This window comes from Convolutriloba macropyga, chromosome 10, assembly GCF_964194025.1.
Source record: "Convolutriloba macropyga chromosome 10, txConMacr16.3, whole genome shotgun sequence".
NCBI classification, from domain to species: Eukaryota; Metazoa; Xenacoelomorpha; order Acoela; family Convolutidae; genus Convolutriloba; species Convolutriloba macropyga.
The window spans coordinates 14,845,490-14,861,777 of NC_134477.1; the positions used below are offsets into that span (position 1 = coordinate 14,845,490).

The window sequence follows — 16,288 nt, forward strand, 5'->3', positions numbered from 1 at the left end:
TTCAACAAACCAATTCAAGCAATTTCCCGATAGTACAATTTTTATCCATATATCGTTGTTCGTTATTTGCCTTATTTCTTGTTTGGGAAGTAAATCATTTTTCTACAGAAATTTATGAAAGCTGTTTACAAAATATCGGTCGTTAATTTGTTGCTGTTTCGCGTATTCCGTTTTTGCTTATTTCTTCACGTCCCTTTATGCGCAATTTAGTGGCAATAGCAATTGCGAAAATCGTCGACTAATCAACCGAGTCAAAGGATGATCAAAGGACTAATACCTCTGATCAAGGGGTTAGAGTCAATCATATTTGTCGCTATATTGCGCACATTGTAAAATGCGAAACCTACGGTGTGTTTATCAAATAATATCATTTTGATCAATTTTTCTGTTCAACTCTACTTTGTTTTTTTTACGATATAGTTTTTCATCCTCCTCCTGAGGGTGAATTTTTAGGTAACTTGATCGCTAATTTGCTTCGTGTGCTATTGCGTCATTTTTTATATGACGTTGAATTAAAATGTTTTTGTTCTTATTTTTAAATGTTCATACCTGGCAGATTTGATTGGGCAGAAAAAAGTTGGACCTGAAAACATTTGAATCAAAAATTAAACAGTTAGAGCAAAATTTTGTGCAAATATTTAATTTTTTTACCTCCTGGTGTTCATGAATTAAAGGCGCTGATCAATCGCTTTTTATGGGCACGTAAATATTGTTTTTGAAGACCTTGTTAACCAGAACGTTATGCTACTTTTGATAATTCTCTTTGGTTGTTTTTACATTTTTTTATTGGCCGCCAACAGCCTCTCAAAGGCTTATATTTCTGTTATTTATGCGCTCTCCCTTTTTTTTCAGTTCGATTTACTTTTTGATCACGTTTTTTGTTTTAGATAAGTCACGATTTTCACGCTTGACTTCCGACTTACTTCACTCACTGTTTCAACTGAATGATGGATTTGAAAATATTTCGCGTTTTGAATTGCGTAATGTAATGAATACATTCAATGTCAGTAGAACAAAATCAAGAAACGGGATAAACATATAGATATTGACTTTTTGACTGAGCAGCTTTTTAACGAATTCATAGTTTTTTTTTATTTTCATAACCAGTCGCTGACGTCTATAAGTCAAGTATAATGATTTATTTCTCCAGTACAATTTTTCAAAGGAAAATTAAGCGTTTCTGAAGTAGGTAAAGTATTTTTTGAGTTGTACAATTTCAATTTGCCGTTTTCAACAAACCAATTCAAGCAATTTCCCGATAGTACAATTTTTATCCATATATCGTTGTTCGTCATTTGCCTTATTTCTTGTTTGGGAAGTCAATCATTTTTCTACAGAAATTTATGGAAGCTTTTTACAAAATATTGGTCGTTAATTTGTTGCTGTTTCGCGTTTTAGCAAAATTTGCCAAGATCAGCGACAGTGCTAATATCACCGACCAAGTTGCCAATCCGATTTTGCTAATTTCGTCACGTCCCTTTATGCGCAATTTAGTGGCAATAGCAATGTGAAAATCGTCGACTAATCAACCGAATCAATGGATGATCAACGGACTAATACCTCTGATCAAGGGGTTAGAGTCAATCATATTTGTCGCTGTATTGCGCACATTGTAAAATGCGACATCTACCGTGTTTTTATCAAATAATATCATTTTGACCAATTTTTCTGTTCAACTCTACTTTGTTTTTTTTTTACGATATAGTTTTTTCATCCTCCTCCTGAGGGTGAGTTTTTAGGTAACTTGATCGCTAATTTGCTTCGTGTGCTATTGCGTCATTTTTTATATAACTTTGAATTAAAATGTTTTTGTTCTTATTTTTAATTGTTTACGCCTGGCAGATTTGATTGGGCAGAAAAAAGTTGGACCTGAAAACATTTGAATCAAAAATTAAACAGTTGGAGCCAAATTTTGTGCAAATATTTAATTTTTTACCTCCTGGTGTTCATGAATTAAAGGCGCTGATCAATCGTTTTTTATGGGCACGTAATTATTATTTTTGAAGACCTTGTTAACCAGAACGTTATGCTACTTTTGATAATTCTCTTTGGTTGTTTTTTCAATTTTTATTGGCCGCCATCAGCCTCTCAAAGGCTTATATTTCTGTTATTTATGCGCTCTCCCTTTTTTTTCAGTTCGATTTACTTTTTGATCACGTTTTTTGTTTTAGATAAGTCACGATTTTCACGCTTGACTTCCGACTTACTTCACTCACTGTTTCAACTGAATGATGGATTTGAAATTATTTCACGTTTTGAATTGCGTAATGTAATGAATACATTCAATGTCAGTAGAACAAAACTAGGAAACGGGATAAACATATAGATATTGAATTTCTGACTCTGAGCAGCTTTTTAACGAATTGACAATTTTTTAATTTTCGTATCCAGTCGCTGACGTCTGTAAGTCAAATATAATGATTTATTTTTCCAGTACAATTTTTCAAATGAAAATTACGCGTTTCTGAAGTAGTTAATGTATTTTTTGAGTTGTACACGTTTAATTTGCTATTTTCAACAAACCAATGCAAGCAATTTCCCGATAGTAATTTTTATCCATATATCGTTTTTCGTCATTTGCCTTATTTCTTGTTTGCGAAGTGAATCATTTTTCTACAGAAATTTATGAAAGCTTTTTACAAAATATTGGTCGTTAATTTGTTGCTGTTTCGCGTTTTAGCAAAATTTGCCAAGATCACCGACAGTGCTAATATCACCGACCAAGTTGCCAATCCGTTTTTGCTAATTTCGTCACGTCCCTTTATGCGCAATTTAGTGGCAAGAGCAATGCGAAAATCGTCGAATAATCAACCGAATCAAAGGATGATCAAAGGCCTAATACCTCTGATCAAGGGGTTAGAGTCAATCATATTTGTCGCTATAATGCGCACATTGTAAAATGCGAAATCTACCGTGTTTTTTGTCATATATCATTTTGACCAATTTTTCGTTCAACTCTACTTTGTTTTTTTTACGATATAGTTTTTTCATCCTCCTCCCGAGGGTGAATTTTTAGGTAACTTGATCGCTAATTTGCTTCGTGTGCTATTGCGTCATTTTTTATATAACTTTGAATTAAAATGTTTTTGTCTTATTTTTAAATGTTTACGCCTGGCAGATTTGGTTGGGCAGAAAAAAGTTGGACCTGAAAACATTTGAATCAAAAATTAAACAGTTAGAGCAAAATTTTGTGCAAATATTTAATTTTTTGACCTCCTGGAGTTCATGAATTAAAGGCGCTGATCAATCGCTTTTTATGGGCACGTAATTATTATTTTTGAAGACCTTGTTAACCAGAACGTTATGCTACTTTTGATAATTCTCTTTGGTTGTTTTTACAATTTTTATTGGCCGCCATCAGCCTCTCAAAGGCTTATATTTCTGTTATTTATGCGCTCTCCCTTTTTTTTCAGTTCGATTTACTTTTTGATCACGTTTTTTGTTTTAGATAAGTCACGATTTTCACGCTTGACTTCGACTTACTTCACTCACTGTTTCAACTGAATGATGGATTTGAAATTATTTCACGTTTTGAATTGCGTAATGTAATGAATACATTCAATGTCAGTAGAACAAAATCAAGAAACGGGATAAACATATAGATATTGACTTTTTGACTGAGCAGCTTTTTAACGAATTCACAATTTTGTTTTCATAACCAGTCGCTGACGTCTGTAAGTCAAGTATAATGATTTATTTCTCCAGTACAATTTTTCAAAAGAAAATTAAGCGTTTCTGAAGTAGTTAATGTATTTTTTGAGTTGTACAAGTTCAATTTGCTGTTTTCAACAAACCAATGCAAGCAATTTCCCGATAGTACTTTTTTTATCCATATATCGTTGTTCGTCATTTGCCTTATTTCTTGTTTAGGAAGTGAATCATTTTTCTACAGAAATTTATGAAAGCTTTTTACAAAATATTGGTCGTTAATTTGTTGCTGTTTCGCGTTTTAGCAAAATTTGCCAAGATCAGCGACAGTGCTAATATCACCGACCAAGTTGCCAGTCCGTTTTTGCTAATTTCGTCACGTCCCTTTATGCGCAATTTAGTGGAATTAGCAATGCGAAAATCTTCGACTAATCAACCGAATCAAAGGATGATCAAAGGACTAATACCTCTGATCAAGGGGTTAGAGTCAATCATATTTGTCACTATTTTGCGCACATTGTTAAATGCGAAATCTACCGTGTTTTTTTAATCAAATAATATCATTTTGTTCAATTTTTCTGTTCAACTCTATTTTGTTTTTTTTTACCATATAATTTTTTCATCCGCCTCCTGAGGGTGAATTTTTACGTAATTTGATGGCTAATTTGCTTCGTGTGCTCCTGCGTTATTTTTTATATGACTTTGAATTTAAATGTTTTTATTCATAATTTTAAATCTTTATACCTGGCAGTTAATTGGGCAGAAAAAAATTGGACCTAGAAACATTTAAATAAAAAATTAAACAGTTTGAGCAAATTTTTGTGCATTTTTTTGTCGATTTTACCTCCTGGGCACTTAATCATTATGGGCACGTAATCATTATGGAGACATGTTCTTTATGGGCACGTAGTCATTATTTTTGAAGACACTGGTACCCAGAACTTTATGATACTTTCAAATGTGCCATTTTATTTTTTAAACATTTTTGTTCCTTTTTTAATAGCCGGATCAGCCTCTCATTGGCTATTTTTTCAGGTGCTCTCCTCTTTTTAAAGTTTCATTTTACTTTTTGATCGCGTTTGTCGTTTCACATAGGTCACGATTTTCACGCTTCACTTCCTACTTACTTCACTCACTGTTTCAACTGAATGGATTTGAACTTATTTCACGCATTGAATTGCGTAATGTAGTGAATACAATCAAAGTCAATAGAGCAAAATCAAAAGAAACAGGATAAACATATAAAGCCCGGTCATTTAGTCATAATGCATTAGGTTATCAAAATTCATTAAAGTCATTTCTAGCTGGCATTGGTATTATTCTCAATAGCCTTCAGTTTAGAAGTTAGTTTTTGTGTAATTCTATCATTTAACCGATTTGTAGAATTTACACATCAAATAAGAACTCTTTGACGCTTAGAAAAAATTCTGTCAGTTTCTCTTTTAATTTTTTCTTTTTTCTGTTTCAATCCCAATGTACGTCAAGCGGGTCAACTGCGGCTTTTTTCCGACAATTTACCTGCTATGTTTTACTCTGCCTGCCTCTTGTATATCATGCTAGTTTTCGGTTATTGTGTTCATGGGTTTCGGTCGATTTTTTTTCATTAACTCCTATAGTAGATAAAAATTAAATGGTTTTTGCGATGGTTTTTCATTAAATTTGTGGAACTAGTTTTTGTTTCCTTCTGCATATGATCTTGAGTTGTTATGCTGGTCAGGCCAGGGTGGATTATGAATTTGTTCATTCTATTGTTTGGATTGCATTTCAGGGCTATTCTTGCTATGTTATTTTATTCGCTTAATCTTTTTTTTTCTTATTTTCCGTTTCACCCAAGTTACACTCTGTATTGAACTCTCACTGTTTCAACTTAAAGGATTTCAATTTCTCTTTTCCATTGATTCACACAACTAGTTGTTTAAAATATTTAGTTAAAAGATAAACCCAGTACATTAAAAATTAGTACCTTATGTTATCGAAGTATTCGAGTATAAGCTAAATTGTATTAGTTTTGAACTAAAAGCCGTCTTCCTGGTTAGAAGTTGAGTTCAGCATTTTTATCTCATCTAATAAACTGCGGACTAAATTAGAACATTTTTGACTCGGTTTTGTTCGCAATGTGGGTCAGTGGTGATCAACGGCGGCTGTTTTTTGGCAATCTTTTCCATCGGCTATTCCATCCAAAATTTATTTGGATTTTTGGATCTTTTCCGTTTGTGCCCCCCCCGTACGTTATGCGCCCCCCAGTTACAGAGCACGTGCCATTACATAGTAAATCACTATGTAAAAATATTGCACGTGCGTCTTGGGGGTGCAAATAAAATGCGCCCACTAAGTTGGGGGGGGGGGGCACAAACGGAAAAGATCCGGATTTTTTATGATGCAAAATAACTTCTTGTTATTTAAAAGTATGTTAATTTTAGCTGCGTGGTTTCTGTGGCAACTTCGACGGTGACTCTGGCAATGACTTCATGGGTAAGAACGGTCTGGAGGCCAACGACGAACAGGCTCTAGCCATGCAGTACAGAAGCACCCTTGACCCCAATGACCCCAAGTGTGAGGATATCCCCCCATCTGAAACACCTGTTTGCAACCCACCTGATGAGTAAGTGTTCTAGCACCCCTTAAGTTGATGATCACTAAATGTAAAAAATTCTAGAGTACCAAAACAAAGAATGCTGCACTAACAATATATAAAGCGTAGTCTGTAGGTACAATTGCAAAGCAATTCAGCATGTCAGAACTTGTGGTTGAGATTTTGGATCTTTTCCGTTTGTTCCCCCACCCCCAGGTTAATGGGTGCATATTATTTGCAACCCCCAGACGCACGTGCCATTTTTTACATAATTGTTTACTCTGTAATTTCACGTGCTCTGTAACTGGGGGAGCATGACGTACTGGGAGGCACGAACGGAAAAGACCCGAAATTTTAGAAGTCAAAGCTCTTATACGCACGGAATGTCGGTGAACTTCTTTCATGTCTTTTCTCTAATCAGTCATATAGCGACTACTTTTTTAATGAGGTTTCTTGTGTTGCGATACAAAATAAGAGATGTTCGAAGGAAAAATAATATCTAGCTTAGAAGAGACTTATCGGTTTTCAGAGCACTTTCAGAGTTTTCTGTAAATTAGGCACTTCGCGGCAGTAAAATAATTATTATTTAACATAACATCAGATTTTAATTGAGCATAGTTCAAGAAAATATCAAGAAAATATACAGATAAAAAACTTATTCGTCAAGAAGTTCATTTCTTTATGTCAAACTATTTCTCTTATTTTGATCGTCTGACAGCTTTTAAAACAAGGAGGCTCGGTAAGGTGCGTTCGCAAAAAATCTTCCGAGCGCGCTCAACCACGTTTTTCACTTAATTGTCCACCAAATTACCAAGTAATAGAAAACTCAAAAGAACACCCTTTGTTCGAAATTAATTATTTCATCTATTTAAAAAATCGCTTCTGCTCTAACCACTGCACAAATAAAACAATAACTCATTAGAGGGCTGATGATATTCGGCATTATGAAGCGTAAAAGACAAGCCAAACAAAAAATTCAATTAAAAAAACAAGCTTTACTCACGACCAAAATTCAATGTCAAACCATTTTTTTGAAAAAACAATGAAAAAGTCAAAATAGCATCAGATAAAAAATAAATTAAAACCAATGACTTGCATTTTACCAGAAAAGACATGGGACCTGTCTTTATTGAGAATAATTAACAAGTAGACAGAAAACAAAAACGGCAAAGTTAGAAAATAAGTGTACTCTTTTTGAAAACAATTAAATTCAAAGCAAGGAAAGCAATTACCTTATCATCTGAAAAGATTTAATGGCTTCAATAATACCTTCTTTCAGAACCATTATCCTGAATTTCATATGACTACACAAAGAACAAATGCAGACAAAAATCACAATATTATTTCAAATTAAGATCACAATTTTTTCACTGAAAATTGTGAATATAATCAATTGTGTCTTACTTCGACGCAATTAGCATAATGTGCAGCTTTGCATTAATGTCATTAATATGATGACCGAGCAGCACAGCAAACGAGAACTTCGAAATTTGGAAAATTTAAAATAAACATACAAACTACGAGAAATTGTAGTATCAACGCCTAAAAACCATTATTAAATTAATAAAAGAGCAATCCAAACTATATTATAAATCATTTTCGAAAGACTACGCTGAAAAAGACTACGCTTATATGTAGCAGGAATCAGATTGAAGGTGGCAAATCTCAAAAAAACTTTTTTTTTGAAAAAAGTTTTTTAAAACCTAAAGATAATTTAACCGTAAGCTTTCATCTGAAAAATTGCGAATAGTGTCAACTGTAACTGCTTTGGGAGCCAATTGTACATGTTATTAGTTAAAACTAGTCAAAAGACTAGACATCAACACCGAATTCGAACAGAATTCAACATTTCTTGAACAATTTTATGCAAACTCTGCTGAAGGCAAAAAACTTATGCTTTTTTGCTGAAGTTGTTGTGCATATTCATTGCCCCCTGGTACGCAAAATTTGACCTGTCAATATTTGACGTTTGCTTTGAAATCTTTCTTGTCTGTAACTAACCTAAAAAAGTTTACATCACTCAGTATATATATATATATATATATATATATATATATATATATATATGTATATATATATATATATACATATATATATATATATATATATATATATTTATTATATATATATATATATATATGTATATATATATATATATATATTTTGGAGTTATGTTATCAAAAAATTTTGGAGTTATGTTATCAAAAAAGCATTATGTATCAACTGAAAGCATTAGATATTTATTTTGGTAGCTCCTCAGATGATGAATAAGACATTTGGATAATTAGAATAAGTGACAAGACTTTAAAAACAACGTCAAACTCTGGCAAATCTCAGGGTTTCGTTAAAATTTTACGAAAACAATTTGTCGGAGCTATGAATAACGATGGGCTTTAATCATAAAGCTGACTTCATTTAATTGGAATCTGTTAGATTTTAAAATGAATTCCTAATAATTGAACCATTAAATGAAAAAGTACTTTTTATCTCCATTAAAAGAACCATTAAATGAAAAAGTACCTTTTATTAAATGAAAAAGCACTTTTTATCTCTGCTCGGCTGCTTAGAACGCAATTTCTTAAAATTTTGCAAAACAGGTCTTTTGGCAACCGAAAACCTTTTTATATCAAAAAATAAACTATATTTTCAAGAAATATCTTTTTACATTATCGGAAGGCCACAAAAATGTTATTTCCAGAAAACTTTCTGAGGAAACGTAGTTACAATTAGCCAATATCTGTGAAAATGAACGTTGTGTCGACAGTTTTTATTTTTGAACCACCGTTCAAAACGGACAAAGTGGGCCAAACAGGTATATTTTATGCTATTTTTTCTAAAAAGAAAAGTTGAATTTTTTGAAAATTTAGCTGAAAATCTTGCAGCAACAATTGAATCAAACAATTCGCCAACTCTTTTCTATCTATAAACGTAAAAGCAATTAGACTATTTTAGCAATTTTATCATATTTTAGCAAAAATTGATCAAATTTTAGGCAAATATTACGAAAAATGTGAACAAAACAACGTAAGTTAGGCTAACGCTCACAAGACCACCGTAACACCTTGGAAAAACGAAATTCAAGGAATTTTTTTGAGATTCTGACTGATCAAAAAAAACCAGTTGAGTATAAAATTCCTCCCCACTAATGTGGGTCGGAACAAGCAAAATTGTGGGAGGTTCATGGGCTTTGATAATTTCGGCAATTTCATTTCGCTTTTCAAAATCTATTTTTTCGAGATTTCTCAGTTCAAAATATAAAGATTTCTCAATTCAGACTATAAATTTGTTGTCATATAGTCACATCATCATTGTGCTTCAAGAAATGCTAGTCACTAGAATAGAATCCAATCATGACATTGCGATATGTTTTTTTTGAAGTTCCCTGAACGCTTTTGCACGAAAAAACTCAATCAATTCTGCCTATGTGGAATATTTAAATAAACTTGTTTTTTGCCAACTAGAACTTTTTTATTATGATAATTTAGTTAGGATCCTAGGAACTGCAATTAATTGGCGGATTGATTTCCTCTTGTATTTTAGTTTAGTATCGAATAAATCTTGAACAGTTGTTGATATCTCACTTGTTGATATAATTTTTTATATAGCTGGCATCTATTAAAAGGTAGTAATTTGTGTGAAAAATTTTCCAGAACAATCTCTACCCGTCTTCCTGGGGACTGAAAAAGTTATTGGAGACTTCTGAAAATCCAATAAATTTTTCAGTCTTTTTTTGTGTTTCACTCATCATGTACAAGCAAACTAAATTTAAAAATCTAATCCAATCTTAATCTGTGAAAGATCGTTTACATCTTACACCTCAGAACTTTAAAAATCTATTGTGTAGGTAGAATATAACTACATACAAGGGTGTTACTTTATTATTGTCGGCTGCTAATATGATCGCCGATAACTCTATAGAAATTTTTTAGGACCACGTATCCGGCTTACTAGATCTTCTTAGTTCCTGATATATTTACGTAAGAAACCAAGTGATATTATTCCATTCCAATATATTGATTCAGATACTTTGATGGTAGCCGGGAAAATTTATAATGCGACTAAAAAATTATAAAACGAGAATGTTTTTAAGCGCACATATTTTTATCCAATGAGAAGTGAAATATTCAAATAGGCTCAAATGGCTCAAGAAACTTGATCTCTTCAATTGACTTAGGGTCTCAATGTATGTTTGATCTGTTATAGAACAGACATGGACGCGATGACAGAGCACTGTGAGGTATTGGTGAATGATGAAAACAAAGTGTTCAAATGTCTCAAAAGATTCATGTCTGCCAAAGTTGGCAGAGAGTTCCACTGGATGTACGAAGCTTGTGTCGACAACGTCAAATGCATCAACACTCAAGGTCGGTACTCTTTTCAAGCCTATCTATTAGATTCACATTTTTTAAAAACATGTAATTGACAATTAACTTGGTTAACATAACGGTGGTTATCAATACAACAGATCAACAGTTTATGAATCTCTTTTCATCAGCGTTTTTATTTTTCCACAATTAAAATGTTTGTTTTTATTCTCCCCACTTTGGTCAGGTAAGACTGAAAATAGTAGAACTGCGCATTAATAAGGCTCCCGTTTGATGCAACCGTTTTGGCGGCTCATTATAAAAGGACCAATTTAACGATCAATCACCGATCTTTCAAGTCACCATCAAAATCTTAGTCTAAATCACTAATGGGCTGAGTGTCAGATATTTAAAACGAAAACTCTATTTTAGGAATAGTTAGCCTCAATGTGTTCCATCGGTTTTTCACGCCACATTGAAGGATTTTTGAGTGCTGTTCTACGAGTTCACCTGAAGTCAGTGTTTTGAGCAAATGCTAAGAAACATAGACCAAAATTTCTATTTTTATGTTGATCGAAAAATAGTTGCTCTGAGTTTAAGTAAATGAAAAGATAGTTAGATAAATTAGTTTTAATTTTCGTTTTTTTTAATAACTTTCCAACTACTTCAGAACTTTTTTAAATCCTTTTGTTAACCCTATCATTTTTTACAGATAATAAGCGTTTCATGACGACCAAATAATTTTTACAGTTGAAGACATACGGCTCAGGCTCATAAAAGTATGGAATGAAAATTGTTTCGCTTATTTTGCTCTAGTTTGTTGACAAAATCAAGTTTTTTCCGGTGGGCGCGTTTTTAACATGAGTGTTTTTTCTCACGCTGCTTTCGAATGGCTTTATTTGATTTTATTCGGTTGTTGCTAAACATCAGAAATGCAGTTTTTGAAAACTATTTTTCTAATTTCTTTAAAAAACGAAATGTTGTGGATTTTTTTTCGTATTGATTTAGAGCTTTTTTTGTCTCTCGTAATGATTTTGACCTCAAGTTTCAAGTACCCTATGCTTTCAAAGTAACACACAAAAATTCATTGCTTTATACGATGTACTAAAACTCAGCACATAACTCCTTTAACTGTTTTCTTACAATATGGCTAGTTTTTTGTGGGGTCGTCAAATGCTCGAAGTCATTTTTGATGTGTTGCCTTGTTGTTTGTTTAAATTTATTTTACCTTTTAATCACGTTTTTTGTTGTATATAAGTCAAAATTTTCAGGCTTGACTTCTGACTTACTTCACCCACTGTTTCAACTGAATGGATTTTAAATTCTTTCACGCATTCAATTACGCAATGTGGTGAATACTGTCAAAGTCAAAGTATCAAAATCAAAAAGAGACGGGATAAACCGATAAAGCCCGGTCATTAAGTCGTTGAGAATTAGGTTATCAGAGTTCTTAGAGTTTTTGCTAGCTGACATTGGTATTAAGCTGATTAATAGCCGCCGTCAGCCTCTCAACGGCTACTATTATTTAGGCGCTCTCCTTTTTTAAACTTCGCTTAACGTTTTGATCACGTTTTTCGTTAACAGAAGTCACAATTTTCACGCTTGACTTCTGACTTACTTCACTCACTGTTTCAACTTATTGGATTTTAAATTTTCTCGCGCATTTAATTACACAATATAGTGAATACGGTCAAAGTCAAGAGAGCAAAATGAAAAGAAGCGGGGTGAACCGATAAAACCCGGTTATTAAATCATAGTGCATTAGGTTATCAAAGTTCATTAGAGCGATGGCTAGCTGATGTTAGTATTAAGGTAAATATCTTTCCGTTTAGAAGCTGAATTAAGTGTAATTTAAGAATCTAACTGAAACTGCATGCCAAATTATAACACTTTTCGACACTAAAAAATTCGGTCAATTTGTCTCTTTTTTTTCTGTTTCAATCCCGATGTGCATCAAGCGCGTCGACGGTGGCTATTTTCCGGAAGTCTGCTGGCTATTTTTGGTGGCCATTTTTAGCTGTCAGTTTAGAAGCTGAATTTAGTATAGTTTTAGAATCTAACCTAATATGCGGAATATGCGCACCAAATAAAGAAAAATTTTGACACTTAGAAAAATTCTGTCAATTTATATCTCCTATTTTTTTTTGTCTCTGTTTCAATCCCAATGTGCGTCAACTGTGGCTATTTTCCGGCAATTTGCCGGCTATGTTTTTGTCTTACAATTTCAAATTTTCGAAAACCTGTTTCATTTTATTGCTTTATCTACTGATCGTGATAACATATGGTGCATGATGAATGTTGCAAGTTGGAACTTTCTGTGCAACACATACAGTACTAGCAAGCCCTTTTGTTGTTTCTATTTATATCCAACTGTAAACAAAGAATTAATAGTTATTATTATTATTCAGCGATCAAAACAAACGAGATTTTTGGGTTTTAAACCTCCAATATTTAAAATGAACTTTTCATGAATTTCACTTTTGGCCTTTCATAAATGCTTCTCTCTTTTCAGCGTCCGATTTCTACCAGACAATGACGTTCTGCGATGCCATTGATTTCTACGTTTTCCAGGCACTGGACAAAGCCAGACAAGCCGGACATCACTGCGGATTGCTGAAAAAAGGATACAACTGGAAAGATGACATGCCGAAGATCTACAAAGACCACTGCAGTTAGTTCTGTTCGGTACTCTGGCTCAGGTCCCAGACCAAATCAACTTCTGGTCTGGAGATAATTAATATATTAAGGAAGTGGCGAGGCCTGGCCGAATAATTTGATTACATATCTCTTTAAAAACGATGAAATTAAACAAAATAATTAAAAATCTGTACTTCGTCAAAGGATTTCTCGGGGTCGGGGGGAGGGGTTTACGCGATAAATCTTAATTGTATAAACTGACACAATTCTATAGGGCTTATTTTCAGGATTTTTGTGCGTTTTACTTGACAAATCACGTGACTATGATGCGATTTCTCATTTAAATTGGTTAAAGCAGTTATTCACATAATTTTTGTGCCCTGATTTTTTTGTTTTCATTGCCCTGAAGTGTCGTTCGAGGAAATTTTGAATTTTTTTTCCAGTTATAGCCCCCCCGCACAAAATTTTAGCCCCTATTATGGTATTCATGGTGATTGGGAGGCTATACGTTATATAAGCACTAAGCTGTGGGAGTCTATAACGAGAGTCTATAACGTCAATATATATTATATTGTCAATATAAAATTATAAAAAAATATAACAATATAAAATTATGAAAATACAACGAGAGTCTATAACGTCAAACAAGGCGGCTCGGCAATGTGTGATCGCACATAAAGTTCCGACCCCGCTCATCCACAATTTTGGCATAGCTGTCTACCAAATGAGGAACAGATAGAAAAACACAAAAAATTCAAGTATTTTTCAAAAAAAAAATGGTGTATGAACAAAAAGATAGGCTCCAAAGCAAATAACTCAGTGGAGTAAAAATGATGCATTAGATTGATGAGATATGCCGATATTAAGAAAGCGAGCGAAGACGAAAGGCAAAACCAAACAACAACAACAAACATTTATTACAAAAAATTTATGTCCGTTTTAAAAAACAAAACTTAATAACAAAGTCAAAATAGCGTCAGCTGAAACTGAAAATATACAAAATAACTTGTAATTCACCAGAAAAAGATGGTTATTCACCAGTTCATAATAAAGCTTGGTAACAATTAGACAAAAAAGAACAGAAACTTAAAAGTTAGAAAAATCGCTGAATTTTTTCAGAAAAAAAAAAAAAATTATTTCAAAGTAATGATAGGAATCAACTAAAATATCCCGTAGGTTTACAATTACCAATGCTTTTATAGAAGGGAATTAAGAATTCTTGGTATTCAATTTTTATGCAGTTACAAAAAGAACAACAAATAGACAACAAACTAAAAATCAATTAAAACTTGCCAGAAAATGCTTTGGAAGCCGTAAAGCCATACTTTGGCCCCCGAAATATGTTCGATTGCACCTTCGTCGAACATCGACAATGTATTATTTGGCCGCTCATTAATGAAAATAAGCAACCATAAGACAAAAAAGAAAAAAAATGCAAAATTATGTAATACTTGTTTTTTTTTCGAAAAAAAATTTATTTCCAAAGATATGAAAGCAAGCCATTAATTACAAAATGAAAAAGTTGAATGGGTTCGTCCATTCTTCCAAAGTAAGCCCTTGAGACCTGCAATTGTCCAGAATATGTCTTACGTCTACAAAAAGAACGTCAAGTATGAAAAAAATCAAAAAGTCACTTTTTTTTGTGAAAAACTCGTGTGGAAGCCAGTAAAGTCATAACAAATTATCTGAAAACATTAGAATTTTTGACACCAACTCCTTTTGACACCTTATCTGGAAATGTATTATGTGACCTCTTATTAATGAAACTAGGCAATAATTAGACCAAAAAGAAAAAAAGCAAGATTAAGTAAAACTTGTTTTTATTTAAAAAAATTTATTTCCAAATGCATGAAAGCCAATAATTACAAAATGAAAAAGTTGAATAGGTTCGTTTATTCTTCCAAAGGAAGCCCTCGAGACCTCAAATTATCCAGAATATGTCCTACGTCTTCAAAAAGGACGTCAAATATGACAAAAATCAAAAATTTATTTACTTTTTTTTGTGGAAAAACCCTTGTCGAAGCCAGTAAATTCATAACTAATTCTTTAAAATTAGATTTTGTGACATCAATCCCTCTTGAAACCTTCCCTTGACAAAAACAATGTCATCCTTAACCTTTAATTAAGGAGACCAGGTAATAAACAGAAAATAAAAGGAACAAAATTGCGAAGTTGAAGTTTTTTTTTTTTCATTTTGCAAAACAATTGTTTTCAATTTCATTGAAGACATTATCTATCTTCTAATATCAGAACATCGGCTCATCTACTCATCCAGGAAAAACCAGTCAAAATGGGTCATTAAACAGGAAATTACATACGACTAAAAAGGAAAAGTGAAAACGACATTTAAAGACAAAAAACAAAAAATTCAATTATATTCTTCGAGAAAGTATTGTCGAAGTGGTAAAGAACCACAATCTATATTTTTAAGGATTTAAATATTATCAAATGTAATTTATATTGAAGGCGAAAAATGTGATATATGAACTGTCAATAACGCGATAATTTGACAAAGTTAGAAAACATGAGAAACGGGCAAATACCTAAAAATTAAAAACAAACTGTGAAATCTAGTAGTATCAAAGCCAGAACACCATAACTTAAGGCGTAAAACCGCAATAAAGACTAAATTTGAATTCAGCTTAAAAAAGGAGCACTCTTTGATTGCTGACACTAAGCTACAATTTGACCAAAGTAAGAAAAAATTGGAGGCAAAGTTTAATAAGCCATTTTATATTTAAAAATCAAATATTTTAAAAGTCAAAACGACCAAAAGCTTCCAAGCAATCAACTAGATAAATTAGTTTCGAGCTAATTAGGAAGCCAATAGGACCTATCACTGGTGAGCTTTGATTTGAAATGTTCTGTTATTTAATTAATATAAAAAAGATCGAATTTTTTTTATAGAAAACCGACTGATGACAATCCGACTTATTTTTTTGGTGTAACGGTCCAAGATTGGTACAGTACAAGTCCTGCTAATGTTGATTGTCCAGCAGGAATATTTAATTTTTGGAATGTCTTTGATATAGATATTTTGTTTGTTAAAAAATCAAAAGTAATTGCTGCGTTTTTGATAATCAACGAATAAAGTTAGCAAAAAACGGCAAAGTTTTATTTACAGAGC

The 16,288-nt window shown here is 32.7% G+C and overlaps 1 protein-coding gene across 1 annotated transcript in view; it reads left to right on the forward strand.

The window, feature by feature from the left end:
* The window catches only part of LOC142348706 (uncharacterized), a 148,440-nt gene that overhangs the window by 54,893 nt on the left and 77,259 nt on the right, over nucleotides 1-16,288 (forward strand). The window contains exons 17-19 of the mRNA XM_075400159.1: nucleotides 6,069-6,250; nucleotides 10,424-10,584; nucleotides 13,037-13,195. Of these exons, the coding sequence (XP_075256274.1) occupies nucleotides 6,069-6,250; nucleotides 10,424-10,584; nucleotides 13,037-13,195 (502 nt within the window). The remainder of the gene's footprint in view (nucleotides 1-6,068; nucleotides 6,251-10,423; nucleotides 10,585-13,036; nucleotides 13,196-16,288) is intronic.